This window comes from Helianthus annuus, chromosome 1 (assembly GCF_002127325.2).
Source record: "Helianthus annuus cultivar XRQ/B chromosome 1, HanXRQr2.0-SUNRISE, whole genome shotgun sequence".
Classification (NCBI taxonomy): domain Eukaryota; kingdom Viridiplantae; phylum Streptophyta; class Magnoliopsida; order Asterales; family Asteraceae; genus Helianthus; species Helianthus annuus.
Window position 1 is genome coordinate 140,504,734 of NC_035433.2, and position 18,689 is coordinate 140,523,422.

General features: G+C 37.6%; 3 protein-coding genes across 3 annotated transcripts; all 3 read left to right on the top strand.

Annotated features, from left to right (window-relative positions):
• Positions 1–629: 629 nt before the first annotated feature.
• LOC110881329 (ethylene-insensitive protein 2) lies at positions 630–8,252 on the top strand. Its single transcript, XM_022129621.2, has 8 exons — positions 630–842; positions 1,461–1,976; positions 2,591–2,677; positions 3,046–3,156; positions 3,246–3,458; positions 3,574–3,759; positions 4,305–6,788; positions 7,516–8,252. Exons 2-8 carry the CDS (start codon positions 1,728–1,730, stop codon positions 7,855–7,857), a joined length of 3,672 nt encoding a protein of 1,223 aa, XP_021985313.1. The 5' UTR covers positions 630–842; positions 1,461–1,727; the 3' UTR covers positions 7,858–8,252.
• Positions 8,253–10,120: 1,868 nt separating this feature from the next.
• Positions 10,121–10,408, top strand: LOC110932991 (leucine-rich repeat extensin-like protein 5). Its single transcript, XM_022176241.1, has one exon. The coding sequence runs from the start codon at positions 10,121–10,123 to the stop codon at positions 10,406–10,408; it is 288 nt and encodes a 95-aa protein (XP_022031933.1).
• Positions 10,409–16,197: 5,789 nt separating this feature from the next.
• LOC118491617 (leucine-rich repeat extensin-like protein 5) lies at positions 16,198–17,307 on the top strand. The gene is made up of 2 exons (XM_035989521.1): positions 16,198–16,722; positions 16,819–17,307. Exons 1-2 carry the CDS (start codon positions 16,198–16,200, stop codon positions 17,305–17,307), a joined length of 1,014 nt encoding a protein of 337 aa, XP_035845414.1.
• The last annotated feature ends 1,382 nt before the right edge of the window (positions 17,308–18,689 follow it).

Genomic DNA, 18,689 nt, shown 5'->3' on the forward strand with positions numbered 1-18,689 from the left:
GATTAAATGGGTGATGATGTAAGGGTTGGGCTAGTTACTTGCTGGTGTCAATCATTTGTAAATACACTGGGTGATGAATAAAATAAGTTTGTTGTTCAAAAAAAAAGTTAAGAATAAAAATAGGTGAGAATGTAAGATTAATGAAATCCAAGATGGTTTTATTGACCACCCTCCCACTCTAAGACCGTCCGTAATGGGGCGGTATATACTGCCGAAAACGATGATGGCGCCCTATAGCGCCTGGCTACACTGTTACAGCCGACGCTATAGGGTAAGCTTTTTACCTCCCCGCTATGTATATCACGGCGTTACCATTCCTTTTCCACTCACACATATATATACATACATACATATAAAGCCCCATACATATATAATCTTACTACGCACTCAAACTATATAAAGCCTCAACCCTCGTTTCTTATATAATTGCCACTTATTACATAACTTCCACGCTATATGACTCTACCATTATACATGCCAAAAAAATGAAAAATCTATGATTGAAGCTAATACTTTTTAACTCCAGAAAGTGAAAACAACATTCCCTTTACAGTTTCCTTTTCCAATTTACTGCTTATCAATTGGACTTGTCTGACTACAAGATAGATAGCTTCATAGCTCTGTGACCCCTGCTATAATAATTATTACACCATCAGTAATCACACACACACACTCTCTCTCTCTCTCTCCATCTTGAAAAGATCGTCCTCTCACTCCTACGGTCTTCATTAGACCCCATCAGATCTACCTCTCAACAACAGATCACTTATTATTGATCTTTATCAGCTTTCAATCAAAACCCATAAACCAAACATCCGGAAGAACAGCAATCAGCAATAAAGGTACAACCTTTACTTGATTAACTAATGTTATTAATTGTCAAAGTTTGACTTTTTTCTTGATTTTGTACATGGGTTTTCTCTTTTTTGTATGTATCTTTCTGGGTTTGTAAGAAAGATTCAGATTAACAAATCTTGTCAGATCCCAGTACTTTTGAATCTGAATGCTTTAGCTTTCTAGGGTTTTGACTTTTTTTTCTTGAATTTGGGGTTTATGCTTGTTAACTTGTATGGATCTGCTGTTTGAAACTTATACTTATTTGAATTTGGTTGATTTTTCATATCAAGTATGTTTCATCATTCCCAAATGTTGGAATCTGAAAGTCAAATGTGTTGGTCAAACTTGTACATATCAGCCCTAATTAACTCTGGAATTTTTAGGAAATAATGGTAGTTTGGGATTGTTAAATCTTGTTTTCTGGGATTTTTAATAAGAACTCACAAGCTAGGGTTATGGCTTTGACTTTGACTTTATTGCCGATTTATTATGCGAATCGGATTATTAATGTAATAGTCAACTCTTGATTAGCATGATTTATATTTGTATGATGTTCATTAGATTCTAAATAAATGAATTTACATTTGTTTTAATGTTTTTTCCTTTTGTTTTTGTGAAAACAGGATTTAGTTGCAGTCGGCCCGTTTGGATTCGAGACGACATGTTCATGTCAAATTTGGATATTCATTTTCCAAAGCTGACATGAAGGTGGTTATGATTGTGACCACAACGAGTGTCAAAGTCTTGTTATGCCAACAACTATCATGTGATTGAAACCGCTAGAGCAAATTTCAGCCGCTAGATAAGCTTCGAAGATTAACAAAACCGTTGATTAATTGCATGACTGCAATTTTGTTATTCTAATTAGTGTTGTTACAGTTATTTCCGGAATGGAGACGGACAATATGATCGCAAAATCCCATCCAAACACGACACATAGGCTGCTTCCAGCTGTTTTACCGGTTCTGTTTATTGCAATTACATATGTTGACCCAGGAAAATGGGTTGCAGCAATCGAGGGTGGGGCCCGTTTTGGGTACGATCTCATTGTACTTATGTTTGTTTTTAGTTTGGCTGCTGTTCTCTGTCAATACCTTTCAGCTTCTATTGCTGTGGTTACCGGGAAAGATCTTGCGCAGGTATGCTTTTTGGTGTTTATGATTGATGATTGCTTTAACTTATGTTTTTTGCCTGTTTGAAATTTAGAGTAAGATGCCATTTTCGTCCCTGAGGTTTGGTCAGTTTTGCGACTTTCATCCAAAGGTTTGTTTTTCCGCATCTGGATCCAAAAGGTTTGAAATCGTGCCATTTTCATCCGGCTCGTTAACTCCATCCATTTTCTCCGTTAAGTCATGGGTATTTCCGTCTTTTTTGTTAACTTAAAGGACAATTCGGTCTAATGGATTTGGTAAGGGGTAATTTAAATGCTTGTACATAAAGTGAAAAAGACTGAATTGCTCTTTAAGTTAACAAAAAAGAAAAAAATACCCCTGACTCAACAGAGAAAAATGGATAGAGTTAACGAGCCGGATGAAAATGGCAAGGTTTCAAACCTTTTGGATCCAGATGCGGAAAAACAAACCTTTGGACGAAAGTCGCAAAACTGGCCAAACCTCATGGACGAAAATGACATTTTACTCTAAGGTTTATAAAATAAAGTACAAAATACAAACAATACTCTCCGTTTCTTCGTGTAACCTTTTCACTCTCCTTGTTAACCAAATCGCGTTCTATTTCTATATGTTTTCTGTAGATTTGTAGTACGGAATACGATAAAGTCACATGTGTATTCTTGGGAATTCAAGCAGAACTATCTATGATCGCTTTGGACCTTACAATGGTAAACCTTAGCCCTTTAACAAAGGGTAAATTACATTTTACGTCCTTTAAGTTTCCGCAAAGTTTCAGGCGCCATCCTTTAACTAACGAAATTACAACGGATGTCCTTTATGTTTTATTTTCTTGACAGCAGATGTCCTTTATGTTTGAATTTCTTTACAGCGAATGTCCTTTATTTCTGTAATCTTTTTAGGTAGAAAGGACACCGCCTGTAAAGAAATTAAAACATAAAGGACATCCACTGTAATTTCGTTAGTTAAAGGACAACGCCTGAAATTTTGCTAAAGCTTAGATATTAAATGCAATTTACCCTTTAATAAATTACAATCATTATTAATCATACTAATGTAAAATCTCCTATTTCGCAAGATTTTGGGAACCGCACACGCGCTTAATCTCACATTCGGCATCGGTCTCTTCACTTGTGTCGTTTTGACTTCTCTCGATGCTTTTTTATTTCCGGTTGTATCTAGTTACTTGGTAAGCTCAATCTTTGATCTCGACCTCAATCGTTTATGTTTGCGTTTTCTATTGTTTTGATTTGTATAATGACGTGTTATATTGTGTAGGAGTGTGGGAAAGCAAAGTTTATATGTATGTGGTTAGCAGTCGTTGCGTTATTTTCTTATTTCTTTGGGGTTGTTACAAGTCAACGTGACACGTCACTGTCAATGGGCGGGATGCTTACAAATTTAAGCGGTGAAAGTGCGTTTGCGTTAATGGGTCTTCTTGGTGCAAGTATCATGCCTCATAATCTTTATTTGCATTCGTCTATGGTTCAGGTATCGTGTGGGCCCAAAACGTTACGATTTCTGAGTTTTGTTGAATAAAAGGTTTTTTTTTTTTTTTTTTTTTTTCAATTTTCTATCAAGTTTCTGATTGTTCGTATCTTTGCAGCAAGATCAGGGACCGACACAAATTTCAAAGGGAGCTTTATGCCATGACCATCTTTTCGCCATTTCTTGCGTTTTCAGTGGCATTTTCGTCATTAATTGCTTTCTCATGAACTCTGCAGCAAATGTGTTCTATAGCACGGGCCTCGATTTGCTTACGTTTCAGGACGCATTGTCTCTAATGGACCAGGTTATGGTGCTAATATATATATTTAATTGAGTAAAATGCCATTTTCGTCCTTGAGGTTTGGCCAGTTTTGAGACTTTCGTCCAAATGTTTGTTTTTCCGCATTTGGATCCAAAAGGTTTGAAATCTTGCCATTTTCATCCGGTACGTTAACTCCATCCATTTTTCTTCGTTAAGGCAGGGGTATTTTCGTCCTTTTGTTAACTTAAAGGGCAATTCGGTCTTTCTCACTTTATGTACAAGCATTTAGCATAACGTACAAATATTCAAAAAGACGGAAATACCCATAAGTTAATGAAAAAGACGAAAATACCCCTGCCTTCACGGAGAAAAATGGATGGAGTTAACAAGCCGGATGAATATAGCAAGATTTCAAACCTTTTGAATCCAGATGCGGAAAAACAAACCTTTGGATGAAAGTCGCAGAACTGGCCAAACTTCAGGGACCAAAATGGCATTTTACTCTTTTTAATTTCAATTTCTTGAATATCGAATTATTTAACTATGATCATACTTTTGAATAAATTGGTTTTTAAAATCAATTTCAGGTATTTAGGAGCTTTATGGCACCTTTCGCTTTAATAATCGTTCTGGTTCTTTCATATCACACAACAGCGCTGATGTGGAAATTCAGCGGCCAATCGGTCCTCCTTAATTTTTTCAAACTCGACATTCCCGGTTGGTGCCATCACTCAACGATCCGATTCATTTCGTTAATCCCCGCACTTCTATCCACATGGCATTCGGGTGCCGAAGGTGCATATCAACTTATGCTGTTTACTCAAGTAACGGTTGCGATTTTGCTCCCGTCATCAGTGGTCCCGCTTTTTCGTATCGCTTCGTCAAGATCGATAATGGGTGCGAACAAAATTACGCAGTTTGTCGAGTATGCAATTTGGGTTACGTATATCGGGATACTCGGGTTGGTGATCGTGTTTCTCGTTGAGATGGTGTTTGGAAACAGTGATTGGGCTAGTAATCTGAGGTGGACAATGTGGGTCCCGTATCTTTCCATTCTCACGACTGCGATTTTTTCCATCTCGCTTATGCTTTGGCTTGTTGTAACACCGTTAAAATCCGCAAGTTCCGTACCCGATGTTCCGACGTGGGATAATATTCAAAATGCTGTGCCCGAATCAACGTTTGTCGAAGAAAAACAAGAAAGCCCGAAAGAAATTCAAGAAATGACGTTTACCAACGAACGTGACGTTGATTCAGCTCGTGATTTTAACTTGCCTGATGATCTTTTAGACTATGATAACGGCCCTCGTTTGACTACTATTGAAGAAAATTCTTCTTATACTACACCTTCGTTGCAGCAGCCCGAGGAGTCACCGACCATAGTCGAAAGTGTGTCGAGCCCGGTTTCGAAAAAGGAAATTGATGATTCGGTTGAAAAGACGTTAAAAATTGACGGAAACCTGCATTTGGTTAAACCGCCTGACTGTGAACCCGAAGATCCACCGAAAATGGTATCTGAAACAGGAACAGGAAATGAAACGAACCAGTCTCCAACCTATAACGGGCCGGGTTCGTTTAGGAGTCTTAGCGGGAAAAGCGATGACACCATGAGTGGGCCCGCGAGTCTTTCGAAACTAGCCGGGTTAGGGAGGGCCGCTAGACGTCAATTGGCAACGACACTAGACGATTTTTGGAAACTTCTTTTTGATTTACACGGGGAAATGACACAAGTTGCGAAAAATAACAAACTTGATAAATTGCTCGGGATTGATTCTAAAGTAAACGTAAAGGCTAGCCCGGTTATTACAAATGTGACTAGCCCGGTTGTTACGAATATGAGTAGCCCCGAAATCGATCCAGTTTACGGGGTGCAACGGGGGTCAACTTCTTTGTTGACCAGCTATCAGCAATTACTGGATGCATATACAACGAACCCTGGACTAAATGTGATGGATCCTGAGAAACGATACCATAGTTTGCGGTTACCGCATGCTTCGGGCCCATACATGGATCAGCCCGCTACGGTTCACGGGTATCAAATCAAGTCATATATAAATCAAACCAAACAAACTTCCGATTACTTTCAAAACCAGCTCGAACCGGTATCTCCTAAATCGCCACCACTTGTTTCATCAAACTACAAATCTCCGGTTTCCGTGACGAAAACCCAACAAAACGGGCTTCGGCCCGCAAAGCCACCGGGCTTTCCGGATCCAGTTGTGTCCAGGAACAGCTCGATGCAACCCGAACGAACTTATCAAAATATTCAGCCCGTGGGCCTGGGCCCGGGCCCGGGCCCGGTTGAGAATGTGCATGAGAAGAAGTATTACAGCATGCCAGATATTTCGGGCCTCCTTCCAAATCGGGAACCGAAAACTATACCCGAAAGGGATGGTGGTTCGAGATACGGGACTCTCGGACAGTCGGTTTATACAGGCCCGTTATACAGAACCGGGTCAATATCCGGTTATGGTGGTTTGTCGTATTCGAATTTATCTAGGGATGCAGCTGCTTACCACCCCGTTTCAAGTTACGGGTCAAGGTTAGGGTCAGGGTTAGGGTCAGGGTTAGGGTCAGACACGTGGTCCATGTGGTCCAAACAACCATCTGAACAGTTCGGTGTAGCCGAGAAGGTCAACTCGGTCAACCCGAGGCCCGATTTGAGCGCTCAAGAGATGACTACACCTGCTGTGGATTCGGAAGCGAATCTTATAAAGTCTCTTAGGCTTTGCGTGTTTAAACTTTTGAAACTTGAAGGGTCTGAATGGCTGTTTAACCAAAATGGGGGGTTAGATGAGGATCTTGTGGACCGTGTGGCGGTTCGAGAAAGATTTTTGTATGAAATTGAGGTGAATCGGGTGGCTCGTGGTGGCGGAACGAAAGTTGATGAAACCGAGTATAATAAGTATCTTGTAACTTCGGTTCCTAATTGTGGTGACGATTGTGTTTGGAGAATTGAGTTGATAAAAAGTTTCGGTGTTTGGTGTATGCATAGGATTCTCGAGCTTTCGCTTATGGAAAGTAGGCCCGAGCTTTGGGGGAAGTACACCTACGTTCTTAATCGTCTTCAGGTAATTATTTGTTTCTGTTCTGTCGTTTTAGTTCGTGTTTGAAGAGGTAGCTGTTTCGATTCGTTTATAAGTAAATGGGTCGACTAGGGCTATTTTATATACAAAAAGCCTTAAAGAGTTAAAAGTAGATGGGTCAAACGGGTCAAACATGTATTTATACTACATAAAGTCACTAGATTATTATTGAAACAATATAGTTTTTAGAAGAGTAAAATGTCATTTTCGTCTTTGAGGTTTGGCCAGTTTTGCGACTTTCGTCCAAAGGTTTGTATTTCCGTTTCTGGATGCAAAAGGTTTGAAATCTTTGCCATTTTCATCCGGCTCGTTAACTCCATCCATTTTTCTCTGTTAAGTCAGGGGTATTTTTTGTCTTTTTTTATTTAGTAAGGGTATTTTGAATACTCGTACATCATGCTACATGCTTGTACATAAAGTGAAAAAGACCGACTTGCCCTTTAAGATAACAAAAAAAGACGAAAATATATCTGACTTAACGGAGAAAAATGGATGGAGTTAACGAGCCGGATGAAAATGACAAGATTTCATACCTTTTGGATCCAGATACGGAAAAACAAACCTTTGAACGAAAGTCGCAAAACTGGCCAAACCTCAGGGACGAAAATGACATTTTACTCTTTTTAGAATTATATGTAATACGTTTTAGGGCCGACCCGACCTGACCCATACCATACTGGAGTAAATTTAAATTATGGTTTCACTTGTGTAGGGAATAATCGAACCGGCATTTTCAAAACCGCGTGTGCCAACAAGCCCGTGTTTCTGCCTTCAAGTTCCGGACACATGCCAACAGAGATCATCACCGCCCAAATCCACCACCAGTTTTCCGCCGCAAGCGAAACCAAGCAGAGGGAAATGCACCACCGCCGCCAGTCTCTTGGACATAGTAAAAAACGTCGAGACCGCCATCTCATGTAGAAAAGGTCGACCCGGAACCGCAGCCGGTGATGTGGCATTCCCTAAAGGAAAAGAAAACCTGGCGTCCGTCCTTAAACGGTACAAACGCCGGTTGCTAGCCGTGGCTCCAGATGGGCTTAGCCGCAGCCCATAGGTCTCGGCCTCTTGGGCTTCTTTTTTTGGGTTATCTGATATTTATAAAAAAAAAAAAAAAAAAAAAAAAAAAACCTCGATCTTTCGGTCTTTCTTAGCTTCCAGGTTTTAAATTTTGTGTTCGGCTACGATGGTGGTGGTGACGACGAGGACACGATACGATGGTGTGATGGTGATGGTGTAGGTTTGGGCTTGGAAGAACAAGAGATGTTCTAAGTAGAATAATGGAGCTTTTTTTCTTTTTCTTTTTTTTTTCTTTTTAGGTAGGCCTGAAACGATGTCGTTATGTTGTGTAAATATTTCTAGGCTAGCGACAAGATGGGTCTACTATCAAGATGAGATGATCTTTGTGTTTGTTTGGTTTTTTTTTTTTTTTTTTTTTTTTTTTTAATTCCACATAGAAACAAGTATAAACTGATATTATTTCGGTGGTGTTTTAATTAATAATTTCTAGTGTTACATGTTTCGTTCCCTTGATTACTATCTTTTGCTACGGGTAGAACCGTAGAGGTAAGACTGTTACTGTCTACATCTTACCTTTCCTTTGCTTTGTTATTGGTGGGTTTTGCTGAGTATGATGATGATGATAATGCTATAGGTGTGTTATTGATTTGTAATGTTTGAGGTACAAAACATAAATGCAAGTAAATTTTTGTCAGTTCAATTTCCTATACGTTCGTGTAGAACACGGAGCTTCTTTTTATGACGTTTAAACTGATTGACAGAGTTCTTCTATACGGTTGTTTAAATTTTGGAGCCTTTTTCTATACAACCATTTAACTTTGGACATATAGAAGGGCTCCATGGTTTTTTAAGATAAAAATCTAAACAGTGTAGGTTTTGTTTCTTGATCAAAGTTTATATATTTAAGTCGATACGAGTGTCTAACTTCCAATTTTGCTTCATCATTCTACCATTAAAGTTTGTAATAATATTATGGCTATAAATAGATGGTTTTTGTATTTGGTTGTCACACTTAATGAAAAGAGTTCTCCATTCCCTCTTATGATCATAATTGATATTTCTTCTTATATTTATATAACTTGTATATCTGTTGCTAGTAGACCGTTGTTTCGCAATGAAAATGAAATATTTTCACTAGGTACTGAAATTAACATTTTCTAAAAGAACACAGAGTGAATTCGAGATCTATTGTTAGCATGGTAATATAGCATTTTCTAAAAGAATGTATAGTGAAGTTGAGATTTGTTCTTAGGATGGTAACATTATCTTATATAAATTGTACGCGTGTATTTGGTCTTTTTAGATTTTTAATCAACAAGTACAAGAGAATTTTGTATTTCTTTTTTGTTTTTAACAAAGAAAATGTGTCATTATGTTTGAAATTTTGAATAGTGGTTTCCAATTTTCAATGTGTTACAAGGAAAAAGACAGAAAGAAAGAATAGAAGGGGATTTAAGTTTGGTGTGTATTTTCTACTAACATTTTGGTAACTTGGCTAGAAGTAATCCAACACCATTTCACATTTTCACCTAAAGTTTTGTAAATCCATTCCTTTTTCTGAAAAAAATTTGTCTGAATTTAGTTACTTGTTCCCTAGTAAATATTTATATAACTGATTTAAGAGATAGTAAATAGACAAGTTGTACATAATTAAAAAAAAATGTGACTGGTTTAACTATACAATCATTTTTTAAGTATTTATTTTTTGAATTTGCTTATGGGCTTTATAAAATATTTATATATTGATTTCGCTATGGGTTTTATAATTCTTATTTGTTTTTAAGTATTTATTTTGCGATTTTGCTAAATGGTTGTATAATTTTATTTAAATATATATCATTTATTTAATAAACTATTTTCAGTAGATTTTTAAATACTTATTTTTGCTTTTGCTATAAAATTTGTTCATGATTGAATATCCATAGCTAACAGAAGGATGTAAACACTTAATTTTCAGTTCATTTTATCTTCATAGCAGGCAGATTTTCAAATCAAAAGACTTTCAAGTTTCAACCTTATTTCATTCATAAGGTCTATATTTTTATTCGTTATTAAAATTTTATTCACTTGACTTGTTTTAAAATAAAAGTATAACTTAAACAACATAATTTTAGTTAAATCTTAACATATAAATCTTTATTTTGATAATTTGATTGTTTGTGCATTTAAATCTAGAAAATAATGAAGAATTTAGGAAAAATACATATTTATCAAATGTAAATTCCCTCCCACCCTTATAAAAAGTGTACAACCCTTGTAAAGGTTTTCCATCCAAACCAAACACAAACACCCCAATAAACATGGCACCATTCAAGTTCTTCTTCTTGTCTTTCCTCTTTGCACTCTCACTTTCCGACACCGGTAAGGTCCTCGCCGACGGCCCTCCACCCAACTTTCCGATACCCGGTTACCTCCCTCTCCCTCTCCCACCTCCTAGCCCTCCAATGTTAACACCGCCACAAAATTCACCACCACGGCGACCACTACCATCGTACATTCCAATCCCTCCATCACCACCTCAATTTGTGACACCTTCGGCCGCTGCCAAGAAGCCCATCGGGCTTCCTCGTGCCGCTAATAGGCCCTAGATCAAATTCACTATATAAGGGAAGTTCCTTGTGGTTTAGGATATCAATCCATGCATGTTGGAAGATCTTTTCTTTTTCTATCTAGTTAATTACTAAGATGTATTGCATCACATAATTTGACCAAGAATAATAGTGACTTCCCTCTTGCATTATTTAACGTTCCTTTTACTAGATTAAATGTTAATGTAATAATGTTTCATCTATCAATATATCCATTATCCAATATGTCGCTTTTTAAATCTTTTAACAAAAAGTGAACAATTAGAGAGGCTTAGATGAAATTTGATTTACAAATTCAAAATGTAATAATGTTTTTAAAAGGCTTTCTAAATTTTGTTTATCAATTATTAACACGGTTGCAAATAATATATGATTATTGCGGTTATTACTTATTACACAACTTGCATTCGTTTGCATATTGTAATAACTAGGTTAGTTCCCCGTGTGTTACACGGGTTGAACAATTTAAACTATATAGTATACATATTTCATGTAAATGCAAAACAAAGACATAGACATTTACATACCACATTGACATAAATGAGTTAATATAAATGTAACCCATCAACTCGTACATATTAATTAATGTCGTAGAGTTCAATAACACGGCTTTAATGTCGGTTGAATAAGGTCAATCAGAGTCTATTTGATACCCTTTGTACGACTTCTTATTTTTTGAATCTTTGTATTTGATTCTAAACCTATTATTAATATTATTGATAATAATTTTAGTTATATATATCAAGAATATATTTTTTATATATATCAATAATATATTTAGTCTAACATATTAATATTATTATGAATTTCGAAACTTGTTTAGCTAGGATTTAAGATTCTATTGAAGTTTTAGTTTAACAATAGGTTATTGAATTAATAGTAAGAATTTGTATTAGATTAGATTAAATATTATTATTAGTATTATTAATAATTTTAATCAATTAAATAAGAGAATAACAAGTGTCCCAAAACAGGTTCCTTTTATTATATAGTATAGATTTATACAATTTAATGGTATTCCAATATGATTTATACAACTTAAATGTCAACAGCTTTATTTTATACAATTTAATAACTTACCTAACTAAAGATCGAATATCCTGCCATATGTTTAAAGATTGAAAAACTAATTAACAGACATTCAAAAGTCATTGTTCCTTTGAAACTTTGTCAAAGTTGGTAACCCTAACTACAAATCAACGTGTGGAGAAGCATATTCATAGTTTATGGTTAATATTCACGTGTATGATACCGATACAGAATCGGTAATGATACCAAAAATACCGGTTACGGTACCGGTATATGAAGGTATAAAACGGTAGTGAACCGGTACCAGGAACGACAAAAGTCGGTACCGAACTGGTACTTAAGATCTTTCGGTTCGGCAAACTTGGTACCGGTACCCAGAACCATTGGCTCATCTCTGACCATAGGTTTCATACGAACAACATCGTTACCATACAACTTTTTTTGTTTATTTTATTTCGGTTATCTTTTAGTTTTTTTTTTCTCCATTTTCTTTTTATTCTTGTCAGCAATTCCATTCACAACGTGGTTGTAGTGATTTCAAAAAACATGCAAACTAAATAACAAAAGAAATTCGCCGCAACACGTCGAACTTCTTTAAACCTAGTTATATAAATATACATGTAATGACGTTGAGAATCATGAAGACTTGCACAAGCTAAGAATTATTATTATTTGTATTAGATTAGATTAAATATTATTATTATTAGTATTATTAATAATTTTAATCAATTAAATGAGAGAATGACAAGTGTCCCAAAACAGGTTTCTTTTATTATATAGTATAGATAATAATAATAATAATAATAATAATAATAATAATAATAATAATAAATAATAATAATAGTAATAATAATAGTAATAATAATAGTAATAATAATAATAATAATAATAATAATAATAATAATTGTGACACCTCGGAAATTCTTGTCCAATTAAATAAAGACACGTGTCCTCTGCGACAGACGTGTCAGAGAAACCGGGTTTAATAAAGAGATATGTGGTAGGACTTAATTAAAAAGGGGCGTCATGTATTTTAAATTACCGCTGAACGACCCAAGGGCGACATGTTATTAAATCACCTCTGAGCGACCCGACATTTTATAAATCCCAAGATCCTTAAATCAGTTTATGATCATCTCGTACAATAACCGGTTGTTCTCAATAAATAAAGTTCATCTTTATTAAGGACTATGGAAATGAAGGTTGTTACTACTCCTAAATTTAATAAGATCCCTGTGATTAACATTAGTTATATAATGGCCAACTTCTATAAAAAACTTCAAGACCCATTCCTTTGAAATATCCGTCAAATTGTCAAGACCTTTGTGAATAAATGAAATAGGGGACATGTAAGAGTCTTCTCCTCATGCAAAGGTTGGTCAGATGGTCCCACAAGCTGCAAAAGATAGGCATGTTTCGGTTTTGTAAATGCATGGTCAAGACTTTAAAGTTGCAAAATTTTTGTCTTCTGGTCATCGCTTACGGACCGCAAGGCCCTTGGCTTACGGTCCGTAAGCAGGGTATATAGATTCTGTTCCGCATGAACGGTTACGGACCGCAAAGCTCTAGACTTACGGTCCGTAAAGAAGGCACCTGAACTATGTTTCAGTAAAGTTGGTTACGGATCGCAAGGCATGTAGCATACGGTTCGCAAGAGGTCCTTACGGACCATAAAGCCTCAAGCTTACGGTCCGTAAGACCGTCGCTGGCAGTATGTTTTGGACAGCTGCCTGTCCATTGCTTGTAACCGACTTAAATTGTAAAAATTGAGTTACTATGGGCTGCATAGGCTGTTTATAGCCCCTTAGGGACAATTGTAATGATCTTATATCAACACTAGACTTGCTTGGCTTGATCCAAGAGTCTTGGGTTCCCTATATAAAGAACTTGACCTTGAACATTTGAGCTTTGCTCACTTGGGAAGTTTGGCTAGGCACTTCTGGAAATCCTCTGGTCATCAAGGCAATTTCTTTAGCTCTCTAATCCATCTTAGGACTCTTGTAAGTGTCCTTAACCCTCTTTAATCCTTTGTAGCTTAGTTAATTAAGCGAAAGTCAAACCGTCGTAATTAAGGTTTGACTTCGTGATTAAGCATAATGTACCTTGTCTAATCACGAATTAAAAGTACCTTTAGGAAGGTAATTAAGTGGGTAACAAACCTTTAAAAGGGTATTTCCAGATTCCCACTCTAAGCATGTTAATTGTCGAGTCAAAGCTAATTAGAAAAAGTCAACAGAATGCTTATCTTTGAATTAACGCATAATTAGCAATATAGGTTGTATGTAACCTGTTTGAAAATTTATATAACTTGGTAATAAGTGTAAGAACATGTTTCAACATGTTCAACTCGACAATTTTCTGTTTAGACCCGGTTCGGAACCGAAAGTCGCATAGTTTGACTTTCGCTTTGACTTTCAGTTCTGACCCGTTTTAGGCAAGTTTGAATCTGCCTTAGAGCTTCTTTTGGACCTATTAACATGTTAGTATATCCTCCTGTGATTACACAATATGGTTCATTAGATATTTAGTTCGTATGCATGTTTCCGCTAAAAGCCCATATGTTGACCATTATGCCCGAATGTCCAAGAATCATAATTTTTGAAAATGTAAAAGGGCAGACACCTTAGTTACTGAAATATAAAGTTGTCCCCAAAATTTGACATCAATTTGAGGTCTAGATTAAGAGTTATGCTTATTAGCGTAAATAGAGGCTTTCTTAGTAAAGTATTAGCGTAATTAACACATAGCCTATCCAAACCCGAATTTTTATGCCAAAACTTTATACCCACTGTTATAAAATAATATTTTAGGATTTTTGGAGATTTTTATTTATTTTTAGGCTGAGCTTAACCTAGTGTTTTAAGCTTATTTCGGCTTATGCCGGTTTTACCCTTTTCGGTCATAAAATGAGTTTTACAAATCCTTTTGACCCGAAACCTTTTTCTACTGATTTGTTATATTAAAAATGATATATTGAACCTTCTGGAAATATAAAAATATCAGCTTTTCTATAAAAACCCGTAAATGGCTCCAAATCGCCTTTTTAGGCATTTTTACGACATAGTATATGTCAAAATGAGATTTTATATAAAAGGCCTAATACCTACTGATATATTTTATAAAAATATACCTTATAACAGTAGCCTAAAGTTGGAAACTCAGATTTCCCATTTTATCCTTTTTAACCTATGTAAGATTACTAAAATGCCCTTTTGAGGCGTAATTGGCGTATAAAAACATTTGGGGCATATGTGGGCATACCTTTCTGATGTTACAACATATTTTGTGCATATAATCTCAGGAAACTTGCATATGACTTATATGGTTACTCGTTACGCACTTTCGCGTTCGGATCGGCTTATGTGACTAGTTCGCGCATATTGGCCGAAACGGGTCAAACCATAACATCTAAGTCTCAAAATTCAGAATATATTCAGTTTACCCATATTATACAAGTATCCAAGCTTGTAGGGTCTAAATCATATTCTTTCCCGGTTTTCGCATTCCTCGCGATTAAACCATAGTTTACTCTTTAAAACTAACCGGTCTAAGCTTAGGCTATATATAAAGACCCGTTAGGATTCTAATAGGTTATTATAACCTTCGTTCCAGAGTAGGAGCCCAGTAAAAGACACGTGCATTTTTGAAATTGTGGTTATACTTGCTCAGGTAAATACTTTTAACTTATTTTCCCTATACGGGCTTGGGGGTACGGTATGTAATATACCGCTTGGTCGGGCGGTTGGTTCCATCTCATTAGTAGATGGGTATTACCAATGGGACCCGTTTGAAAATCTGGTGTTGTTTGTTTCTTGTACCCTTGGGAGCTTAATGACCATGTCCCGGATATCCTTGGCATCATTTTTGGCCACGACCTCGACAGTCGGGTGTAGGCGTACACCCGGTCTTATGTCTATTATTTTTAAGGTATTAACGTTGGCTTCCCGCCGCGGACTTATACCATGTGGTGTGTCATTTAACCTTAAACCCGACACGACTCGGGCGACTGAACGGTCAACAAACATGTAAATCTTTTACAAGTTTAACTCTGATTAATTATTCCCAAGTTATAAAGAGTTTTGTGCCTTGTGCATTTAAAACCAATTTTTCAAATGTTTTCAAAATGAGTCAGTTAAATTGTATTTACCAGTGCAAACTGACGTATTTTCCCCAAAAAGATTAAGTGCAGGTGCTATACGGAATAGGCTGGTTTCTCCTTAGCATCGTAGAGTCTCGCAAGCTTTTGGGATGCATAATCTGTTGAACAATTACTTTCTTTTTACTTCGATCCGCCTGTGGATCTATTTTGACTGGTTGTGATACTTGATATTACAATTAATAGTTGAAATAAATCTATTTTCATTTGCTTCCGCTGTGCATTATAATTTGTGTTGTTTGACATATGATGATATCAACTACGTCACGGAATCCCCCACCGGGCCCACCGGTGACACGTGGAAATTAGGGGTGTGACAGGTTGGTATCAGAGCCAACACTGAGTGAATTAAACACTAGCCTTTTGTGTTTAATCTCAGTGCACAAATTTGCACATTCTTCGAGTTCCAAGTCTAGACATTGAACATAGGACAAACTCTGCTTTGTTTTATTTTGAGTCTTTTATAATTATATTATTGTGGTTATCTAAATATTGTATGCAGGTCATCATGCCACCCAGATTCCTTCGAGGTAGAGGCAAAGGACCCGTGACAGGTCATGATCACGAAGCCGGGCCTTCGCACCGGCGAACCCCATCCATTACTATGAGCACCAGCCCGCAAGAGCCTTGGAGACTCTATGTCGAACCAGGAAGGCGATCAGTATCCCTTAGCTCCTCTCCTTCGTACCAACATTCATTTGGGCCCAATTCTGAAAACGAGCCCAATAACCAGCCTCCAGCTTTCATACCTCTCCAAAGATCAAATTCTCACCATTCTTTTGGCAGCCCAACACCCGTCTTCCAAAGCCGGTTTAACCCGGCTAACCTTTTGCCTGAACCCATGGGTTTTAACCCACTCGGACCGGGAGACCACTTTCCAGAGGAGAACGACATGGATGAGGATACTGACCCCGTGGAGCCAGCATCAGGAACGCCGAACCATCCCATCGAGATATCAGATGGGTCATCATTTCATGGATCGCCATATCGTGGTCCAGACAGCTACGAGGAAAGGTTCCGAAACATTGACTGGTACTTCACACCGTCTGAACACTCGCATCATGAGCAGCAACAGGATCCTTCAGTGGGTCATCAATTTGTGGCAGTCACGCCACCGCCGCCACCGCCAGTAGAGCCGCAGCAGCCGCCTCCGGAGCCACCGAGGCGAAGAAGGTCTAATGCACGGATGTCCGTGCGAGGTGGAGTTCGGATTGCTACTCCCCAGCCATCCAGTGGCAGCCACTATCCCCCACTTCAGGAGGAAGAAGACCCATATGATGGTGGTCCGTCAAGCCCCATACCAGATGTCAACTCAGTACCTGTGGTACCACCTCTGGGTTTCGATAACCCGATTCCTGCATATGCTGGGTCAGCGGCGTACAACCCATTTGAGCAGCCGGCACATACCCACTACAACTACAACTACGGTTATGCAGAGGTAGATCCATACCTAGTAGCTCGGGATTACAATGCTCTTCATCCTGAAGGACCATATGGAGGGCCATGGACTACGGGTTACCCGACTTATGGGTACCAGCATCAGCCACCTCCTCCGCCGGTGTATCAGCCGCCTCAGCCACCGATTCAACAGGAAGTCCTTGAGAGGCTGAGCCAAGTCGAACAAGAAGTTCGTGAAGACCGCAAAGAGCGGCAAGGATTCTTCAAGGGGCTGTCAGATTTGCTTAAGGGGAAATCGAAGAGGAGGGGTCATTGAAAACCCTTGTTACTTATTTGTATTGTAATTCAGTCCCTGCGTGGACTTGTTATTTCAGTATTCAGCTCCTGCGTGAGCTTGTTGTTTGTATTCCGCTCCTGCGTGAGCAAGTTTGGTTAGTTAACCCCTGCGTGGGTATGTTCTTGTTTCCCGCCCCTGCGTGGGCATTTTTATTTATTTTGGTAGAAAGTCCCGTTTGGGCAATTGTAGTACTGTCTTAGAACTATGTGTGAGATGTTTTAATTAAGTTTCTTTATTATGGCATGCATAAATTATGAAAATAAATGAAATATTTAAAAAGGATCTGCCATTATAATTAATTGGTAAAATCTAAAGTGAACCAAGACCTAGCTTTGTAAAACAAAGCCAAGATGGTAGTTCCATAATTAGGTTAAGATCCATAATTAACATCTCAATTTAGGACTGTTCTGCGTTTATTATTAAAAGAATCTTAGAGGTAAAATCTTAGATGGTATAACCCACATAATAGATTCCAATTATTAACATCTAGTATGTTAAAGCTCTTGGCAAACTGTGAATCAGTAAAGTCACACAGGCCATGTATATTTGGGTTACTTTTAAAATTCCCTTAAATTAATTAACCACTTCTTTGAAAGTGAAGTGCCTGTGGGCAATAATTAAATGTCCTCCGTGATTAAGGACAGCGGTAGCTCATGACTCCCTGTTAATTAATGGTATAGAACTATGATTCGACCTAAAACACCTAGATATTGTAAAATCTTGGTTATTGAAATATCTTTATTGTCCTTGTGACTAGGCCTATGTGCTAAGGATTAAAGTATTATAGGATAATAAAATCCTGATGTTTTAATAAATTAACCTAAAATGGCAATTTAAAACCTTGGTTAATAGAACATAAAATACTATAAAAGAGCCTTTAAGTAAAACCTTGTCTATTAATTATATGTAGTGTTGAAGCTACATGACTAGATCAGAGGAAGCCAATAGCCATCCGGTTAAGAACCGTGATGATGTAAAGTTCCTAGTAACCAGTGCCGAATTAAAAGCAATTGTAAATGAAGCAGTTGACAAAGCCTTAGCGCGACAGTATAGTGAACTCAGTGAAACCCACAGTAGAACCCTGTCTGCACCTCACGCTAAGCCAAAGAACCATTCTGAGGTTCGCAACAAGCCGCCACCTGCTTCTCCCAAACCTAAGAAAGATGAGGATCGTCATTCCTCTAATGAAAACAGTGTTCACCCTAAAAAGCTTGTGGTTGATGAAACCCCACGTGCTAAAGGCTGCACGTATAAGTATTTTGTGTCATGTAAACCTCGAGAGTTTACAGGGGAGAAAGGGGCAGTTGATTGTATGACATGGCTCGATGAGATTGAGACGGTGGTAGACATTAGTGGATGTG